General features: G+C 40.0%; 1 protein-coding gene across 4 annotated transcripts in view; it reads left to right on the forward strand.

Moving 5' to 3' along the window:
* Nucleotides 1-2,578: 2,578 nt before the first annotated feature.
* Nucleotides 2,579-17,593, forward strand: part of MAATS1 (MYCBP-associated, testis expressed 1) — a 65,033-nt gene continuing 50,018 nt past the window's right edge. The window contains exons 1-6 of one of the 4 annotated variants that reach the window (XM_011940637.1): nt 2,585-2,780; nt 6,365-6,441; nt 6,959-7,116; nt 8,172-8,255; nt 9,414-9,470; nt 15,071-15,252. In XM_011940637.1, the coding sequence (XP_011796027.1) occupies nt 2,657-2,780; nt 6,365-6,441; nt 6,959-7,116; nt 8,172-8,255; nt 9,414-9,470; nt 15,071-15,252 (682 nt within the window). In that variant the 5' untranslated portion in view covers nt 2,585-2,656. Of the gene's footprint in view, nt 2,830-6,364; nt 6,442-6,958; nt 7,117-8,171; nt 8,256-9,413; nt 9,471-15,070; nt 15,253-17,593 lie in introns of all 4 variants that reach the window. The other 3 variants (XM_011940638.1, XM_011940639.1, XM_011940640.1) reach the window with 3 other exon arrangements.

Here is a 17,593-nt window from a genome sequence, read left to right on the forward strand (position 1 = left end):
GGACCCCAGTCAGATATCTAGGATGGGGGATTCTTGCCAAACTGACTTAGCATGGTTCTTTGCTAAAACTGAATTTTACAAGAAAGTACACAGACAGACCTAGGACATGGCTGGTTTTCAAAAACCCCAAGAAGTTTAGAAGTAGAGACAATAAGTTAAAACCAGGAGTATATGCAGAAAGAGTTGTAGGCCAGGAAGCATATTCAGGAAGTGTCTGTGGATCACATTGAGGGACTAAGTGGCTAAGGTGGCTGGACTTCCTGGTTCAATAGGAACTTCCCTACAGGACTTTCCCCTAAGCCAAAATCAGTCATAGCTGCAAGCTAAGGGATTGAAACTTCAATCAATCAAAGGGGACTTTCCACTAAGCCAAAGTGAGTCCCAGCTGCAAATTAAGGGATTGAAACTTCAACCAATCATACAGGGAGTTTAAGCTCTAGCTGCAGCCTGATGTTTTTAACCAACCAGGCCCGCCAACCTAAGGGAAGAGACCACCCCTCATATTGTCTTATGCCCACTTTCTGCCTCCAAGGAAAGAAGAATTAAAAACTAAAAGGCAGAAATGAAATCCACAGGCAGACAGCCCGGCACCGTGCCCTGGGCCTGGTAGTTAAAGATCGACCCCTGACCTAACAGGTTATGTTATCTATAGATTCCAGACATTGTATGGAAAAGCAGTGTGAAAATCCCTGTCCTATTATTTTCCATTCTGATTACCAGTGCATGCAGCTCCCAGTCATGTACCTACTGCTTGCTCAATCTATCACGACCCTCTCACGTGGACCCTCTTAGAGTTGTAAGCCCTTAAAAGGGACAGGAATTGCTCACTCTGGGAGCTCGGTTTTTGGAGACGTGAGTCCGCTGATGCTCCTAGCTGAACAAAGCCCTTTCCTTCCACAACTCGGTGTCTGAGTGGTTCTTGTCTGCGGCTCCTCCTGCTACAAACCCACAAGTGGATAGAAAATAAGCTAATCCTACAGGACAGAAAAAGGTAAAGGGGAGGAGTCATAAGGGATATAAACATAAGACACCCAAGCCAGAAACGGCAACCCTTCGGGGTCCCCTTCCGTCACGTGGAAGCTTTACTTTCACTTTCCCTTAACTTTTGCTTTGGCTTTAATAAATCTTGCCAGGCATACTCTTTGGGTCCACGCATTTCTCTAGTCAAGCTGTAACACTCGCGGCTGCGGTCCACAGCTTCACTCCTTGAAGCCCGTGAGACCATGAACACTTTGATCAAGAAAAATTTTGATCAGAAGAAGACTTCTCATCTCAACATTAAAGGACAAAAAAGCCAACTCTAAGGCATGCCATTAGCTTTAATAATGTAAGTATAATAAATAATAATGATCATAATGGATTGAAGCATCAGATCTGTAAAAAATGCATGCATTCATAATGATATCAAACAAATAAAAACTTTGTGGTTAACTCTGGAGTTTGGTAGGGCACCAACTCATGTCTCTGAAATTTCATAATTAAAGAGAACGAATCCAGCATTTACCCAGTCTTTCCTCTATGGGGTTATCCTGGTTATCTCAGGATAACCAATGAGTTGGTATGAAAAACTTCCTTTTATAGAAGAACCTCTGGTAATAAATAGAGAATTATTGAAAGTATTAGAAATTCACTGCTCTAGGATAAGAGACATACCAAAATGCAAGATGTGGACTTTTTTTTTTTTGGATCTTGACTGGAACAAACCAACTATAAAAGACAATTTGGAATCAAACAGGAAAATTGGAATATTTATAGTACTAAGGAATTACTGTTAATTTTGTTAGATATGATAGCGGTAGTTAAATTTTAAAAATCTGTATCAGTTTCAGATGCAGAGTAATTTAAGGGTAAAATAATATTATGTCTAGGATTTCTTTAAAAAAGAAGGGAAGGAAACTGAAACTTCATTGGCAAAATGTTGCTAAATGTTGATTCTGAGGGATGGATTACTTGAGGGTTTGTTATTAAAAGTAGAATCACTTATGTTAATGTTTAAAATTTTCCATTATAAATACTTTTTAAAAGCAGAGCCAATGCCTACCCCACATCATCTTCTGTTATCTAATGCCCAGGACTCAGAAAGGGTCAGCAGTCTCAGATCAACAGTTACTGATGACCTAACCCACCCTAAACACTGATGCTCACGAGTGTGGGGCAAAGTTCACAGCGTGCTAAGGAGCAACATTTAGGAACCTGACTGAATTCCGCAGCTCTCGGGACAAGTCCCCTGGAAAAGGGCTGGGGAAGCGTGTTGGGGGGGGGTGCGGGAAGCACCCAATTATTCTAGAAGGTTCTGAGATCTCTCAGGGATTTCCGAGAGGCTACGAGGTGTAACTGGCAAATCAATGACTTAAGAGTAGCTTTCTCCCAGCCTCCCCACTATCTCTGGAGTGTAGAGGGAAGCGAGCCTTTTCCTCCTTCACCCTGCCTCTCCGCTCTCGTCTCATCTTGCCCTCCACTCCCCTCCCGACTCTTGCCCGGCCACTCCTGCTTTCACTTTTCTCCACTCCTCTTCGGCCCCGCCCCGCGGCCTCCTCTCTCCTCCTGGCCCCGCCCCTTATCCCCGCGCGCCTGCGGCGGTTACCATAGCGACGTGCACGCAGCAGCCAGGTCAGACCCGCTGGTCCCCTGCTGGCCGGAGAAAAGAGGCGGTACCATGAGCCACGCAGTAACCATCGAGGAGCCCCAGGCCCAGCCTCAGGTGTCTCAAACTCAGTACCGGGCGAGGTCGCGGGCTGGGAACCACATCTCCTCCAATCGAGCGTATGATTTTCTGTACGGTAAGGACAGTCGCAGACCTTCCTCCGCGTCCGTCTACTCCTGGGCCCGGTGGGCTCCCAGATGGTGGGACCTGGCCAGGGGCATGACGAACGAAAGACGACCCTCTGGACTGACCTCTTGCCCGAGGTTGTCCCTGGTCGGGTGGGGGCAGCTCCGAGCCCTCCGGGTGGCCGCACTCGGGGTGGGGTCGGGGGTTCGCGTGCATCGAAAGGCGCCGGTGCGCTCCGCTTCAGGGGGCGATCTTCCTGAAACCTGTTCCGGGCATTTTGGTACCCAGAAAAGTATGCAACGATTTGTAGACTCGGAGATTCACTCAACGTTCCTGCATAAAATGCCCTACGAAAATAATCTTTTGTCTCCTACTCTCTGGGCAAATCCAAGTTGGGCGAAAAGAAGTGCCAGTTTATCTTATGCTTGCTTTTAGGTTTTATTTTTGTTTTTGTTTTCAACTTCTGCGTCAAAGCATTGTTTATAGACTAGGTCCGCTGGCTCCTCTTGGGCCAATAAAGCCCCAGTTTATTTTAACGGCTTGCTTGTCCATTTTGTGTTTTCTCTCTCTCCATGCTCCTTGAGTTCCTTAGGTTCCTGTTGTGTATATTTTTGTAGCTTTCTGAGCACCTATTCTAGTGCTGATACATGTACTAGGCGCTTCAATAAATAAATGTTTATTGAATTTGCCGTGGCAAGAATTGTAACCAGCTAAGCATGCTTTTTTTTTTCCAATTTTGCCCTCTGCAGTCCCAGGTTTTTCACCTGAACCTTGCATTGCTTTCAGCAATGTAGTGTTGCGTCTGGGAATCCCAGGGTCTCCTTTGTGTGGGAATCTCTGGAGTACCCATTCCTAGATAGAGGCTGTGTAGTGATTGCTGACATATTCTGGCCAGTGGTTTTCTGTATTTACTCTTGGTTTTGTGAAATAAATCAAGTTAGCTCCTGTAAACACATCACCATGTTTTTTTCACAGGAAATTTGAGAAGGAGGACAAACATCTCCCCAAAGTATTTATTAAGCTGGTTGTTTCTTTGATTCATAAGTGTCTCTTTTGCAGAGGAATTGCTAAATGTTTCCATGTGCCTTGCTAAGAACAGAAATTCACTCAGAATAGATCAGATTAAAGTTTGTGTTGTTATAAAACAATCTCGCCGCTATTCATGGACGGGAAGCGAAGTATAGCCAGGGCAGATGAGAACCTGGACGGGGAAGATCAGAACTAAGATGCCGTGCTCTCCTGCTTTCTTTCTTTGACCTTATGACCTTTCACCTTGTTAGGGTTGCCACATTTAGCAAATAAAAATACAAGATGCACAGTTAAGCTTGAATTTCAGATAACGAATAATGTTTTAGTATAAATTTTTGTCCCGTGCAATATTTTGGAACATATTTATACTAAAAAATTATTCATTGCCTATCTGAATATAAATTTAACTGGACGTCCTATATTTTATCTGGCAACTCTAACCTTCTTTCTATGTATAGTCAAGCCCCAAGCAATGATATTTTGGTCCACAGTGGACTACATGTATAAGGATGGTCCCATAAGATTATAATGAAGTTGAAAAACTTCAATTACCTAGTGACATTGTAGCTGTCATAACATTGTAGCACAATGCATCACTTTTTCTATGTTTAGATATACAAATACCATTGTGTTACAGCTGTCTACAGTATTCAGTACAATAACATGCTGTATAGGTTTGTAGCCTAGGAGCAATAGGCTATGCTACATAGCTTAGGTGTGGAGTAGGCTATACCATCTAGGTTTATGTTAAGCACCCTCCTATATTTACACAACAGTAAACTCACCTCATGGACTCATTTCTAAGAACGTATCCCCATCATTAAGCAAGACATCACTATGCTTGCTTGCTTCTTCCATCTGACAGAAAGCCTCTTGTGTATGGATTTCTCTTACTATGATAGGGACTAGGGTGGCCTGCTTCTTGACTAGTTAGCCCTAAAGCTCACCACCAATTGTATAGCGTCTTTGTGTATTGTAGCTGAAAATTTAATTTAGAAATTTAAGATTGGTTGTTGGCTGGCCAATGAATTGACTGGCCTTGGGCCAGGTTTCCACCTTGACAGAACTGTGGTGGTGCAAAGGTGAACTCCTTTCCAGGCTCTTTTACCCTTCCCTACAAAGCCCTATGTGATTAGTTCACTAGTTGCTTATCTGGCCTCTTATCTACTCTCTTTTCCCTCTTTCATTCTGCCTCATTTGTCCTGGTTTCTTTGCTATTCTTCAGACATATCAGGCATGTTCCCATCCTAGGGACTTTGCTGTTCTTCAGATGTATCAGGCATGCTCCCATCCTAGAACGTTCTTCAGATATCTGACTAGCTGACTCCCTCACCTTCAAGTCTCCATACATGCTACCTTCTCAAGGGCCTGTCCTGACCACCCTAGTTAAAATTGCAACCTTGTTTCCCTTACCCGATTTCTTCTTTTTAAAAAATAACAGCCCTCAAATTCTAATGTGTAATTTGCTAGTTTATTATATTTGTTGTTTATTGTCTCTCTCTCTCATGAAGTCAAAGATTTTTGTCGTTTTGTTGATGTATTCTAAGCACCTAGATAGAGCAGCCAGTCAATAAACATGTGTTGAATGAAGGAGCAAAAAGAACCTGAGCCTCTTGCAGCTTTTCAGCCTTGGTGGGAATATCCAATGTCTGCATCGGTAAATCATATTTGTTGGGTAACTGATGAATTATTAGGTTTTAGAAATTAACACACATTATCCAAATTCAAAAGAGACATTTCTAAATCACAATTCCCAGTTTATTAATTTCTATGGAGAAATACGTGTTACCATGTTATCTAGACTAGCTGGTCAGGGTATTTGCCTCCCCAGAGACAAGTCTACTTGAGAAATTAAGTATATCTGAAGGCTGCTTGTTAATTTAATGGCAAATCAGTTGATTTTAAAGGGCAGTACAGTATAGTCAATCATGAATACTCCTCATCACTTTAAAGATATACCTGATAAACAGATACTTACAATAGCAGGGCAATATTCTGTTGGACTTTGTAAAAATAATGGTCCCATCATCAGCAAACTTACAAACTTAAGGGGTGAATTCTGAAGATAGCTGATTTTTTTTAACCATGTTCACCAATTCTGAGATATCATGTGGTTTGCATCTTTCTAGTGCATCAAAGATGGGAGATAGTATAAATGTATTGCTTCTTTTCCTTGCAAATGGGCATAGTGCATATGTACAAGGTCTTTCCCTTAAAGAATTTTTTGGGCTACCCAGGCTCAGAAGGAGTTTTGTTCATAGGAGAGAATAAAGTGTTGTTTAGGGTGTAGTACTTGAAAATATGCTAGACTTTCTTTATGCATTCCACTTCCATATGCTGACTTGGAATATTCAGAAAAGAAAATTGTCTTGACAACTGTTACTGGTAGAAGTGGTAGAGTAACAAGGCCACATGCACAACACAGCATGAGCTGCTGCCAAGTCAGGCAATATTTAAACTTTTAAATTTGTTTTCCAATTAAGAGATAACATTGCTTTGCCATTATTCTCAGCCTAGGGGTAGATATGTTCTATTTGTTATGCTACTTGCTTGTTTATTTTGCAGATCCATTGTTTATTGTGTCAAGTAAGAAAGACCACACACAGGCAAATATCCAAGCTACCCTGATTCGCAGCAGACTGGTATGTCTAATTCATCAACCAAGGCTACCTAATGAACCTGAACCATCTAGTTTGCTTGACTGCATTGATCAGATTGACTGATCACCAAATCTTCACTGGATTTTAGGTTCCACAGAAATTACAATGCCAAGATTACTGGGGGGCAAAGCATCTTAATACTTGTGGCTCGTTGCGAGGATTAAGTCACTAATAATGAATAGAGAACCCATAAGCTAATTTATTTCAATGGGATAAATATAATAATATATGCCCATGTTAAAAGAATTCAAGCAGTACAAAAGCGTATACAGTACAAAATAAATTCTAGCCCTACCCTCACCCCCTCCACATAAACAGCCATTGTCATCAGTTTCTTGGGCATCCATTTAAAGATATTCTATGTATATAGCAATAACCCCTCTTCTTATACTATATACATTGCTTTGTATCTTTTTTTAAAAAATTTATAATATAATTAAAATACTTTAGAAAAGCTGATGGTATAATTTTGTCCTTTGCTTCCCTTCCCTAACGTTAGAGAAAAGTTCCCAGGTTTAAAACCATGTTCAGTAACCTGATCCATTATCCAAGATATTCTCTATATTGGAGCAAGTCAGATCCTGTCCCACCATTTATCAGTCGGGAATGGAAGGGACATGAGGAGAAACACAGAGAAGCCCTCCGGCAGCTTGCCATGTAAGTGTGGGGTGGCTTCAGGGCCTAAAATAAATGCATTAAAAACATTTTTTTTAATTCATTTACCATGTGTGGTTTAAAAATGTTCAGTCGTGGTGTTATACCTAGACCAAATTTTCTTTCTAAACTCTTTTGACCAAACAAGCCTGATTATATGTATTATATTATATTTTCCATCATATCTATATCTATATCTATATCTATATCATGACAACTCTCCACCAAAGGTAGGGATGACTGAGTTTGTTGTTGCTTGGATCCAACTTAGCAACTGAAAGTGCTCTTTTCTGCTAATATCTAAAATATTTTTTGGAACTTGCAGCCAAAGCACCTTCAAGGATAAGTCGAATTATTTATTATTTTAATTACTTACAAGTTCACATTTAGTAAATTTAAAAGTATAAAGTCTTTTAGCCTGGACATAGAAAAATTGTCTTTTGGCCAGGCACGGTGGCTCATGCCTGCAATCCCAGCACTTTGGGAGGCCGAGGCGGGTGGATCATGAGGTCAGGAGATCGAGACCATCCTGGCTAACACGGTGAAACCCCGTCTCTACCAAAAATACAAAAAATTAGCCGGGTGTGGTGGCGGGCACGTGTAGTCCCAGCTACTTGGGAGGCTGAGGCAGGAGAATGATGTGAACCCAGGAGGTGGAACTTGTAGAGAGCCGAGATTGCACCACTGCACTCCAGCCTGGGTGACAGAGCGAGACTCTGTCTCAAAAAAAATAAAATAAATTAAAAATTATCTTTTAGTATTTTGTTATTCTTGTGTGCTTTTAATTAAAATTGGGCATTTTTGTATGTAGGATTTCATAAATCTACTCTTTTCTCAACTCTTACTCCCTCTGACTAGGTCCTGGTCTCCTGGCTCAGGGCAGGGGAAGAATCATATGTACTCTAAGTTGTATGACAGTCAAATGCAGGTTATGGAAGACTTTACTCTCAGTATGAGATACTCTGTGTAACTCCTACTCTGTATACATAGAAATATTAAATAGAAATTATATGTGGAAATATTTTAGACTTGAATAATGTTTTCTTGCTTCATTTTAGAACTGACACTTCTTTTCAGATGCCTAGAGAAGTTTATGAAGATCCTGAAGTTACTGGAAAGAATCGCTATAAATACTTTGAAAGGTAGAATGTAATTACTAATGAATATTTGAGCTCTAATATTATTACAGAACCTCTTTATGATACTAATAACAGTTATCATTTTTCAGTGCATACAATGTGCCAGACTCTATTTTAAGTGCTTTACATGCATATGATCTAATCTTTTCAACAGAAATGTAGGATAAGATATATATGAACCCTGCTTTACCAGTAATCAAGCTGAGACTGAGAGATGATAAATAGATTGCTTCAGGTCATATAAGCTAGCAAGGGGTAGATCTGGGGTTCAAACTAAGCCTGCCTGACTTTAGAGATACTGATTGCAACTAAGAATATGTATTTGAAAACATTTGAAATGAAGTCATCAAATGAATGAGACACAGTGGAGATATCATGAAGCCATGGTGAAGGGGAAACTTGGTGTTCAAAGGGATAACATTTGTTCTCTTTGTGTGAATCTTGCCCAAACCAACATGGCCAAAAGGTTAGTTTTATTTCATTTGTGATTTATGTTCATGTAATAACCATATACTCAAATCAAATTAAAATTAGATGGGGATTTCCTTATACATCTTACTGGAGTTAGAAAAAATAGTCTTGATACTACATCTGCATAAGCTTCCTTGAGAAAGTAAATTTCTAATCCACATTATTATTTATGAGCAACCTCCTTATGGAAATTTTGTGATGCTAACTTTTTCAGAGAAGTGTTACATTTTTAACTGTTAACTATACAATTCTATACAGTTAACTGTACAATTCTTAACTTTTAGGGGGAGGCTTTAGATTAAATCATTGTGAATTTCAGAATGTCTCAGGAACTTGAGAAGTTGCTGGGAACTAATGGCCAACTGAAGCCCAAGTACAGGGCTTAAAGGGTGGCTTCTGCAAGTGTGACTTGTTTACTATCTGAAGAGAAAATACTGGAGTGTTTATTAAGAATGCACATTCATTGGCTCTACCCTATATGTACTGAATATCATGGGCCAGACCTGGGAATCTGCATTTTAGACAAGAACCTCCCCACCCCTCAGTGATTTTGTATATCCAGAAGTAGCACTGATATATGGGATATTTAAGCTCACTAATTTTTAAGGGACAAATATTAGAGCTGGAAGAGAGCTTAGAGTATATTCATTGCAAAAGTCCCACACATTTATGTTTTCCTTTTCCTCCCAGGCCTTTTCTTCCATTTTTTCAGCAGATGCCATTCAATGTTGTTTATGCCATATCCAAGTAAGTAACCATTATTTAAAAACTCTTTTTCAGTTTATTTATTGTTTGCTTCCATATTTTCTCTCAGAAGATAGTTCTCTAAATCACTATTTTTGAAATTGTGGATCACAAAGCATTGGAAGGGTATGAAATCTTCTAGTGGGTCATGAGAAGTGTTTTAAAATATGAAACAGAATAGAAAATAACCAAAGCACCAGGTATATGGAGGGTAAGTTGGTTTTTGTTTATAACTTTTGTTTCAGAAAAATAATATGCATACGTTTATATGTATATGATGGATTATGATATAAAATGTATTTCTTACTGTTAGTTGTCCGTTTGTGCTGCTATAACAAATTAACAGACTTAGTGATATAAATAAAATACATTTATTTCTTGAATTCTGAAGGCTGGACAGTCCAAGAGCAAGGGGATGGCAGTCAGTGTCGGTGAGGGCCTTCTTGCTGTGTCTTCACATGGCAGAAGCAGCAAATGCTGTGTCCTCACATGGTGGAAGGGCAAAAAGGACCTATGCTAGTTCTCTCCAGTCCTTTTATAAGGCACTAATCCATTGATGAGCATGGAGTCCTCATGACTTAATCACTTTCCCCAAAGGCCTCACTTCTTAATACCACCACAGTGGGGACTAAGTTTGAACGTGAATTTTGGAGAAGACACAGCCACATATTCAAATTGTAGCAGTTGTGGTTTAAAAAAGTTGAAAAGTGCTTTAAATATCTTCTTTTGCTTCTCTGAAACACTTATTTGATGACAGTTCTTCAACATTTCATCAAATAAACAAATCAGTCATGTAATATTTTTTGAATGCTAGAATTTTATAACTTAATAACCATCTAATCTACATAGACAACGTGGTATACAAAGATAAATAAAACATGGTTTTTGCCCCACAACGGAGTGGACCAAGGTAAGAGGGAGGTAAGGGACAAGGGCTGAATCTGAGACAAACGTGTATTTCTCATCTCTAGTTTCAGGACAAGACAGCAGACTGGGTAGAGTATTCCATTTAAAAATCTAATTTTTGCTACACTCTTTCCTCTGTTAATAAAATGTAATATTTCTATAAGAGAAAAAAGTCCAAGGTATTCATGAAATTATTAGGAATAGAAACCTTTTTTAAGGTCTCATATTTCTGAATACAAATTTATTCAGGGCTGGGTTTTCAAGGGTGCATTTAAAGAATATAGTTATTCCTAATAACATATATCATCATATGAATAAGACACATGTTATTAAATGTCTGTAATCCTCAAGATAAATGCTAGTTATGATTCTACTTCACCCTTGACTTTTTTTAAGACTGTGCGGATGCCTTTGGCTCTTTACAGAGATGGAGTACAGATTCCCTGCTCTCCCCAGACAGCAATTTCCTGGGGTACCAGTTTCAGAGATAGCTGTAGACTTATATTCTATGAAATGTTTTGTATGAGCAAAAGGGGAGCTATGAGCTATGTAGATCCCTAAAGATCCTTCTGGTAATTCTTTAAAATCAGGCTCACTGGATTACCTGCTTTGGAGGTCATAAGTGCCTCAGTCTAAAAGTTGTTAAACTAATTCGAGGGAGTTCAGAGGCCTACAGTGATGAACACCATGACCTCTCCGACTCCTTCCTAAATAACCATGACACAAGGGATAAAGATTCCATCCAACAGTTAAACTATGACATTTGACATTGTAGCTACTCTCTATCTCTCTTAGAACTTTTTAAAGAATGAATCAGTATTCCTGAGTGCGGTCAACTCTGGAATTCCAGTATGTTTGAGTTTCTGAGCAGTGAGTATAATGCCACCTTATGTTATCAGGGATGAAATTGTCTTGGGACCAGCTGGCCTTCTCCAGCCACACCTTTCTCATGGCTAGCTGTTGGAGTCTTTCCTTTGGATTCTACATAAGCACCTTTTCAAATAGAATAAAAAGTTAATACTTTTAAAACATTCAGTGAAGCTCATAGTAGAACAGGATTTGCTAGGTTTTTGAAGCCTGTCTCTGTACAGCTCTGTTGGGGCTGGGAGAGAAAATCTAGAAGACTGTAGGTATGGCAGACAGTGCATGCTCCTGGTGCCTGGGCAGTGGTGGAGGAGGAAGGGCCTGGATAGAACATATAGAGCAGCCCTGGCTGTCATATGAGTACTAAAGCCAGAGCAGGTGAGCCTGAGGACAGGGGCCAGGACACAGCAGGGGTCAGGCCAGCATGGAGCAGATGTGGGACCTTTCTGGGTTTGGGTCCTGTTTGAGGTTGGGGAGGAGGTGGGAAAGGGATCATTGCTCTTTGTTACTCTTATTTTACTCTCCCCTAAAGCCAACTGAAATGGGGAAAAAATAGGTTGGAGAAATTAAGAAGTTGGTTAAGAAACCACGTATTAAGTTACTAGAAGGGTTCAAAGTAGCTTTCCTCTTTTACATTCTATTCCCAGACCCACCTGGAAAGATAGGAAGACAGAAACCTTCATCAGAAGAGCTCATTAGGCCTTGCCATAAACTAAGCACATTTGATCAGATGGTTCAAATGTGTAATTATTCAATTTGAGAAAAAAATAATTTATTCTTGGCGGGGCGCCGCGGTTTATGCCTCTAATCCCAGCACTTTGGGAGGCCGAGACGGGTAGATCACGAGGTCAGGAGATCAAGACCATCCTGACTAACACAGTGAAACTCCGTCTCTACTAAAAATACAAAAAACTAGCCGAGAGTGGTGGCGGGCACCTATAGTCCCAGCTACTGGGGAGGCTGAGGCAGGAGAATGGTGTGAACCCGGGAAGGGGAGCTTGCAGTGAGCTGAGGTCACTCCACTGCACTCCAGCCTGGGGGATAGAGCTAGACTCCGTCTCAAAAAAAAAAAACCAGAAAACAAAAAACAAAAAAATTAATTTATTCTCTTGATTCAAGATAATGGTGCACTAATATAATAAAACTTCATGTAACTTTGGATGACATAAAGCTGATTTGAAGTTATTTCCTCAACTAGAATGTTATAGTAGAATAATTTCTACTGAAAATGTAAGAAGCCATATATTATCTACATGTTAGAAATTTATAGCAACTACTGGAAAGTGATTTCAATAGCAGTTACAGTTCAGCTTTAAAAACTAAAGCCCAGTCGCAGTGGCTCACACGTGTAATCCCAGCACTTCGGAAGGCCGAGGCAGGAGGATCACTTGAGGTCAGGAGTTTGAGACCAGCCTGGCCAACATGGTGAGACTCTGACTCTACTAAAAATACAAAAATTAGCTGGGTGAGGTGGTGGGCACCTGTAATCCCAGCTATTTGGGAGGCTGAGTCAGGACAATCACTTGAACCTTGGAGGCGGATGTTGCAGTGAGCTGAGATCGCACCATTGCACTCTAGCCTGGGTGCCAGAGTAAGACTCCATCTCAAAAAACAAAATGAAACAAAACAAAACAAAAAAACTATCTAAAGTACTTGCTCCAGCACAGGTTGAACTTCCAAACAGGTGTTTCTTTCTAACTGGCTTGAAATGCTTTTATTTATTTATTTTTTTTGAAATGGAGTCTTGCTCCATCGCCCAGGCTGGAGTGCAGTGATGTGATCTCAGCTCACTGCAACCTCCACCTCCCAGGTTCAAGTGATTCTCATGCCTCAGCCTCCCAAGTAGCTGGAATTACAGGGCACGTGCCGCCACACTCTTTAGTAGAGACGAGGTTTCACCATGTTGGCCAGGTTGGTCTCGAACTCCTGACCTCGTGATTCACCTGCCTAGGCCTCCCAAAGTGCTGGGATTACAGGCATAAGCCACTGCGCCCTGCCCCCCACCTTTTTTTTTTTTTTTAAAGATCTTTGGTGTATGTATTTGCTGTGCTCTTATGTAAGCTCTTACCATTGCCTCTGTTTTTCAAAATGGAAATATCTCACTTTTGCCTTCATCTTTATTTATATAATTTAACCAATGCTTTTACTAACTTGAAAACAATGTCTTTTAAGTCAAAGTGGCTATATTGGTTTTTTTCTTATTCTAGAGGCAACAACGCATGTACATGTTAAAAAAGAAGTTTTAGAAAAGTATAAAGATGAAAAAAATTATCTGTATAATTCTACTATCTGGAAATAATTACTATTATTGTATATACATCTAGGTATTTTTCTATGCATAAAACTCAGTTTTAAAATGTAAAAATGGAATCATACTATACATACCCACTTAATAGTGCCATTTTTTCCTACTTTACAATGAATCATGGACATTTTTGAATGCTCACAGGTATAGATTACATTATTATTTTGAATAGCTGCATAAATTCCATTATGGCTGCGTCATTTTTCTAAAGAATTCTTGTATTGATGTGATCATTTAAGTTTCTAATTTTTAACTCTTATAAATGAGACTTTATGAACATGTTTTCATATATATCTTTGTACACCTGTCCAGTTATTTCCTAGAATAAATTCCTAGGAGTAGAAATGCTGGATCAAAGGGTATTTTAACTTGTCAGTTAGGTGTACCTATTTGTATTTCCATCAACAGTTTATGAGAAGGCCTATTTCTTCACAACATAATCAATGCTAGGTACTTTCAATCTTTTAGATCTTTGTTTATGTGATAAAATAGCATGAAACAGTATCTTGCTGTTTTAATTTACTTTTCTTTGATTACTAGTTATCTTCATTATCTTCTCATGTGTTTGTTAAAAGTTTTACTTTTTGTTTCGTGAATTCTCCTTTACTCATTTTTCCATGGGATATTTAACTGCCTAATTGATTTACAAGGGCTTTTTATATAGAAAGGCTATTTAAACTTTTTATCATATATGTTCCAAAACCTTTTTCTAAGTTTGCCATCCACCTTTTAAATTTGTTTGTGATATTTTGAGGCATAGAAGTTGAAACTTACCCTCAATTCTATTGATCATCTCCTTTTATAGCTTCTGGCTTTTAAGCCAGGCTTAAAAAGACCTTCACTCAAAGATGATATAAATATTGACTTATGTTTCCTGTTAGTACTTTTACAGTCTCATTTTTACATTAATTTTTTAAAGATCTAGAATTAATTTTTCTGCAAGAGACAAGGTAACTTTCCCACATGTTAATAACAAAGTGATCCCAGCATTAATTATTGAATCATTTATCCAGATAGAGCCTGTCTGCCTGCCTGCCTGCCTGCCTTCATTCCTCCCTTCCTTCCTTTTTCTTTTTCTCTTTCTTTCTTTCAGCAGAAAGCATCTCTTCTCTTTTCTCTGCTCCTGTATTTCTGGAGAGAAACAGAGAGTGGGTATCGAACTGAAACAGAGGAGAAAGAAACCAGAGAATGCAGTAATTCTGAACAGGTCCGGAAGTGCTGTACAGCATTCTAGAATAGCTTTGTTCTACAACCTTGCCCGGTGACACACATATAAATAGGCACCTTTGTGAGTCAACTATGGTACTTAGACCCACTCAGTTTCTTGGCAGAGATGAGAACAACAAGGCAATTGTCTCAAGATTTGGGGGCATAATCCTGGTTATAATGGATTCATGACTTTGTACCTGTCAACATTTAAAGGAGGAATGGACTTGATGAAGCTTCGAAAATTTGTTTCTACTTGATTATATAATATTTTAAGTGATCATAACAGGTTTCAATTTTTAAACCGATTTTTCCCTTTTAGGGCAGAACCATACACTTTTCCTCCTACTTCTACTAAGCACCTATCCATCCCTTCAAAGTCGACTGTGGGCACTCAGACTGATTATCGGGATGCTGACGTTCAAACAGATCCATACTCTCCAGAATATGTAGTATGTCAGGACTCTATCCCCGAGCTCTTGACCTTGGCTACACTTACTTGGGGTGAGTTGGTAAATCTCCTGACTATTGGCAGATGACAGTGCTGATAACCACACATGCTGTTCAAATGGCCCATGTACAGGCAATTGTGGTTTACAGTGTTGCTGTATAAAGTGTCTTACTCAGTACAGCAACTTCATAGACTCATAATTTTTCTGATACTTCTGGTCAAATAAAGATACTATCTTTTTGTTTTAAGTAGTTTTATCGTACTCTATCTGTGAAGCTGAATTTCAGCTTAATATTGTAGTTGCTTTGCTAACTAGTCACCTATGTCCTCTCTTTTCTCTCTCCTGGTGAATCACTTCCTTTTTATTGAGCAATCATACTTCTTTACACATAAGCTTTTTTTTTTTTTTTTTCTTTTGAGACGGAGTCTCACTCTGTCGCCCGGGCTGGAGTGCAGTGGCCAGACCTCAGCTCACTGCAAGCTCCGCCTCCCAGGTTCACGCCATTCTCCTGCCTCAGCCTCCCGAGTAGCTGGGACTACAGGCGCCCGCCACCTCGCCTGGCTAGTTTTTTGTATTTTTTGGTAGAGACGGGGTTTCACCGTGTTAGCCAGGATGGTCTCAATCTCCTGACCTCGTGATTTGTCCGTCTCGGCCTCCCAAAGTGCTGGGATTACAGGCTTGAGCCACCGCGCCCGGCCCATAAGCTTTTTTTGAGTGTAAAATACTGAATGCACATTCCTATGTACGTAATATTATCTTAATTTGCCAAAACATCTTAATTTACCAAAGCTCCCTTACATACTCTATTAGATGATTTGGATGACCTGATATTATCTCTGAAATGCTAAATATCTTTCAGGCTCAGAAATTAACTCTTAGAATGTAATAAAATCTGGCCTAGGCCTGTATTATGCGAACCTATATAATTAACAAGCGAGAGTACTTTTAGAAATTATTAGAAATTAGCTTATCTAACTCACTTAGTTGTATTAATAGCTGGGAAACTGAGAACCAGAGAGGTTAACTAATTCCTCCAAGGACACAGAGACAGTCAGTACACAGTAATGATTTTTAAATAAGATTGCTTTTCCCCACATTGTAACAGATAGCTGTGATCAAGTCTGCATCCCAGGCAAAGAAGATGTTCATATCTGGGCTCTAGCTTTGACTTGTTTCCTAGCCCACTTTATGAATCCAGATTAAGCATTCTCAACACCCATTTTTTTTTTTTTTGAGATGGAGTGTCACTCTGTTGCCCAGGCTGGAGTACAGTGGTGTGATCTTGGCTCACTGAAACCTCCTCCTCCTGGGTTCAAGTGATTCTCCTGCCTCAGCCTCCCAAGTAGCTGGGACTACAGGTGTGTGCCACCGTGCCTGGCTAATTTTTTTATTCTATTTTTAGTAGAGGTGGGGTTTCACCGTGTTAGCCAGGATGGTCTCGATCTCCTGACCTTGTGATCTGCCCGCCTCGGCCTCCCAAAGTGCTGAGATTACAGGCGTGAGCCACTGTGCCTGGCCCAACACCTGTACTTTAAAGCAGAGGCTCTACTTTCAGGCCTAGATGGCAAATTAAAAATATGCTGAAACCTTCCCTTTCTGCTCTGAATGCATAAAAAGTATAGGAAAAAATTAATAAACATATAGACACACTTAAAAGCAAGAAAGAAAATATTCGTAATGTAGAAATGGAGACTTTTTCCTAAATAAAGAAGTAGCTGGGGACCTTTGGTGGTAAGTGGGAGCTGTGCATGGCAGGGAACCAGGTCCAAGTCACCTGCATGAACTGGAGGGGCCAGCGTCCTTCTCCTGCACACAGGTGCAGCTGAAGCCTGGTGCCTGTCTGATGAAGATTATAGACAGAGCAGAGTCAGGCTTTCCTGCCTGTGGCCTTGGACTTTACCTCTTGGTGTGATAAGGTCTTGGCATTAAACTGCAGGAGGACAAGAGCCAGGCAGAGGCTCAGAAACGCTTTACTAGGCAAAAAAAAAAAAAAAAAAAAATCTGGTGCACTGTCATAGCAGAACTGAGGTTAAAGTGTCAATAGAAGCCTCTATGAGCCAGGCCTACTCCTACCATTTGTGGGACCCAGGACTCTAAGGGCGGCCCACCTACCATGCATATAGATATTTTAAAATTATAAATCAAGCTAAGAACTGTTAAGTAAAATATGTTGGTTTTTTTCACAAACATCTTTATAACAAGTTAAAAGGACAAGTTTAAATTGGAATTCTTAGACTCCTGGGATTCCATACTGTAATGTGGCAGCGAGGCGAGAGCCTACTGTGGCCTGCTTCTTTCTCTCCCAGCCCTGGCTCTGCTCTGCATCTGAGGGGCCTGTCGTGCATGCCCGTGATAACCTTGCTCTTCTTCCCAATGTTCACACATCCCTACAA

Source organism: Colobus angolensis, unplaced genomic scaffold, assembly GCF_000951035.1.
Source record: "Colobus angolensis palliatus isolate OR3802 unplaced genomic scaffold, Cang.pa_1.0 Scaffold190, whole genome shotgun sequence".
Classification (NCBI taxonomy): Eukaryota; Metazoa; Chordata; class Mammalia; order Primates; family Cercopithecidae; genus Colobus; species Colobus angolensis.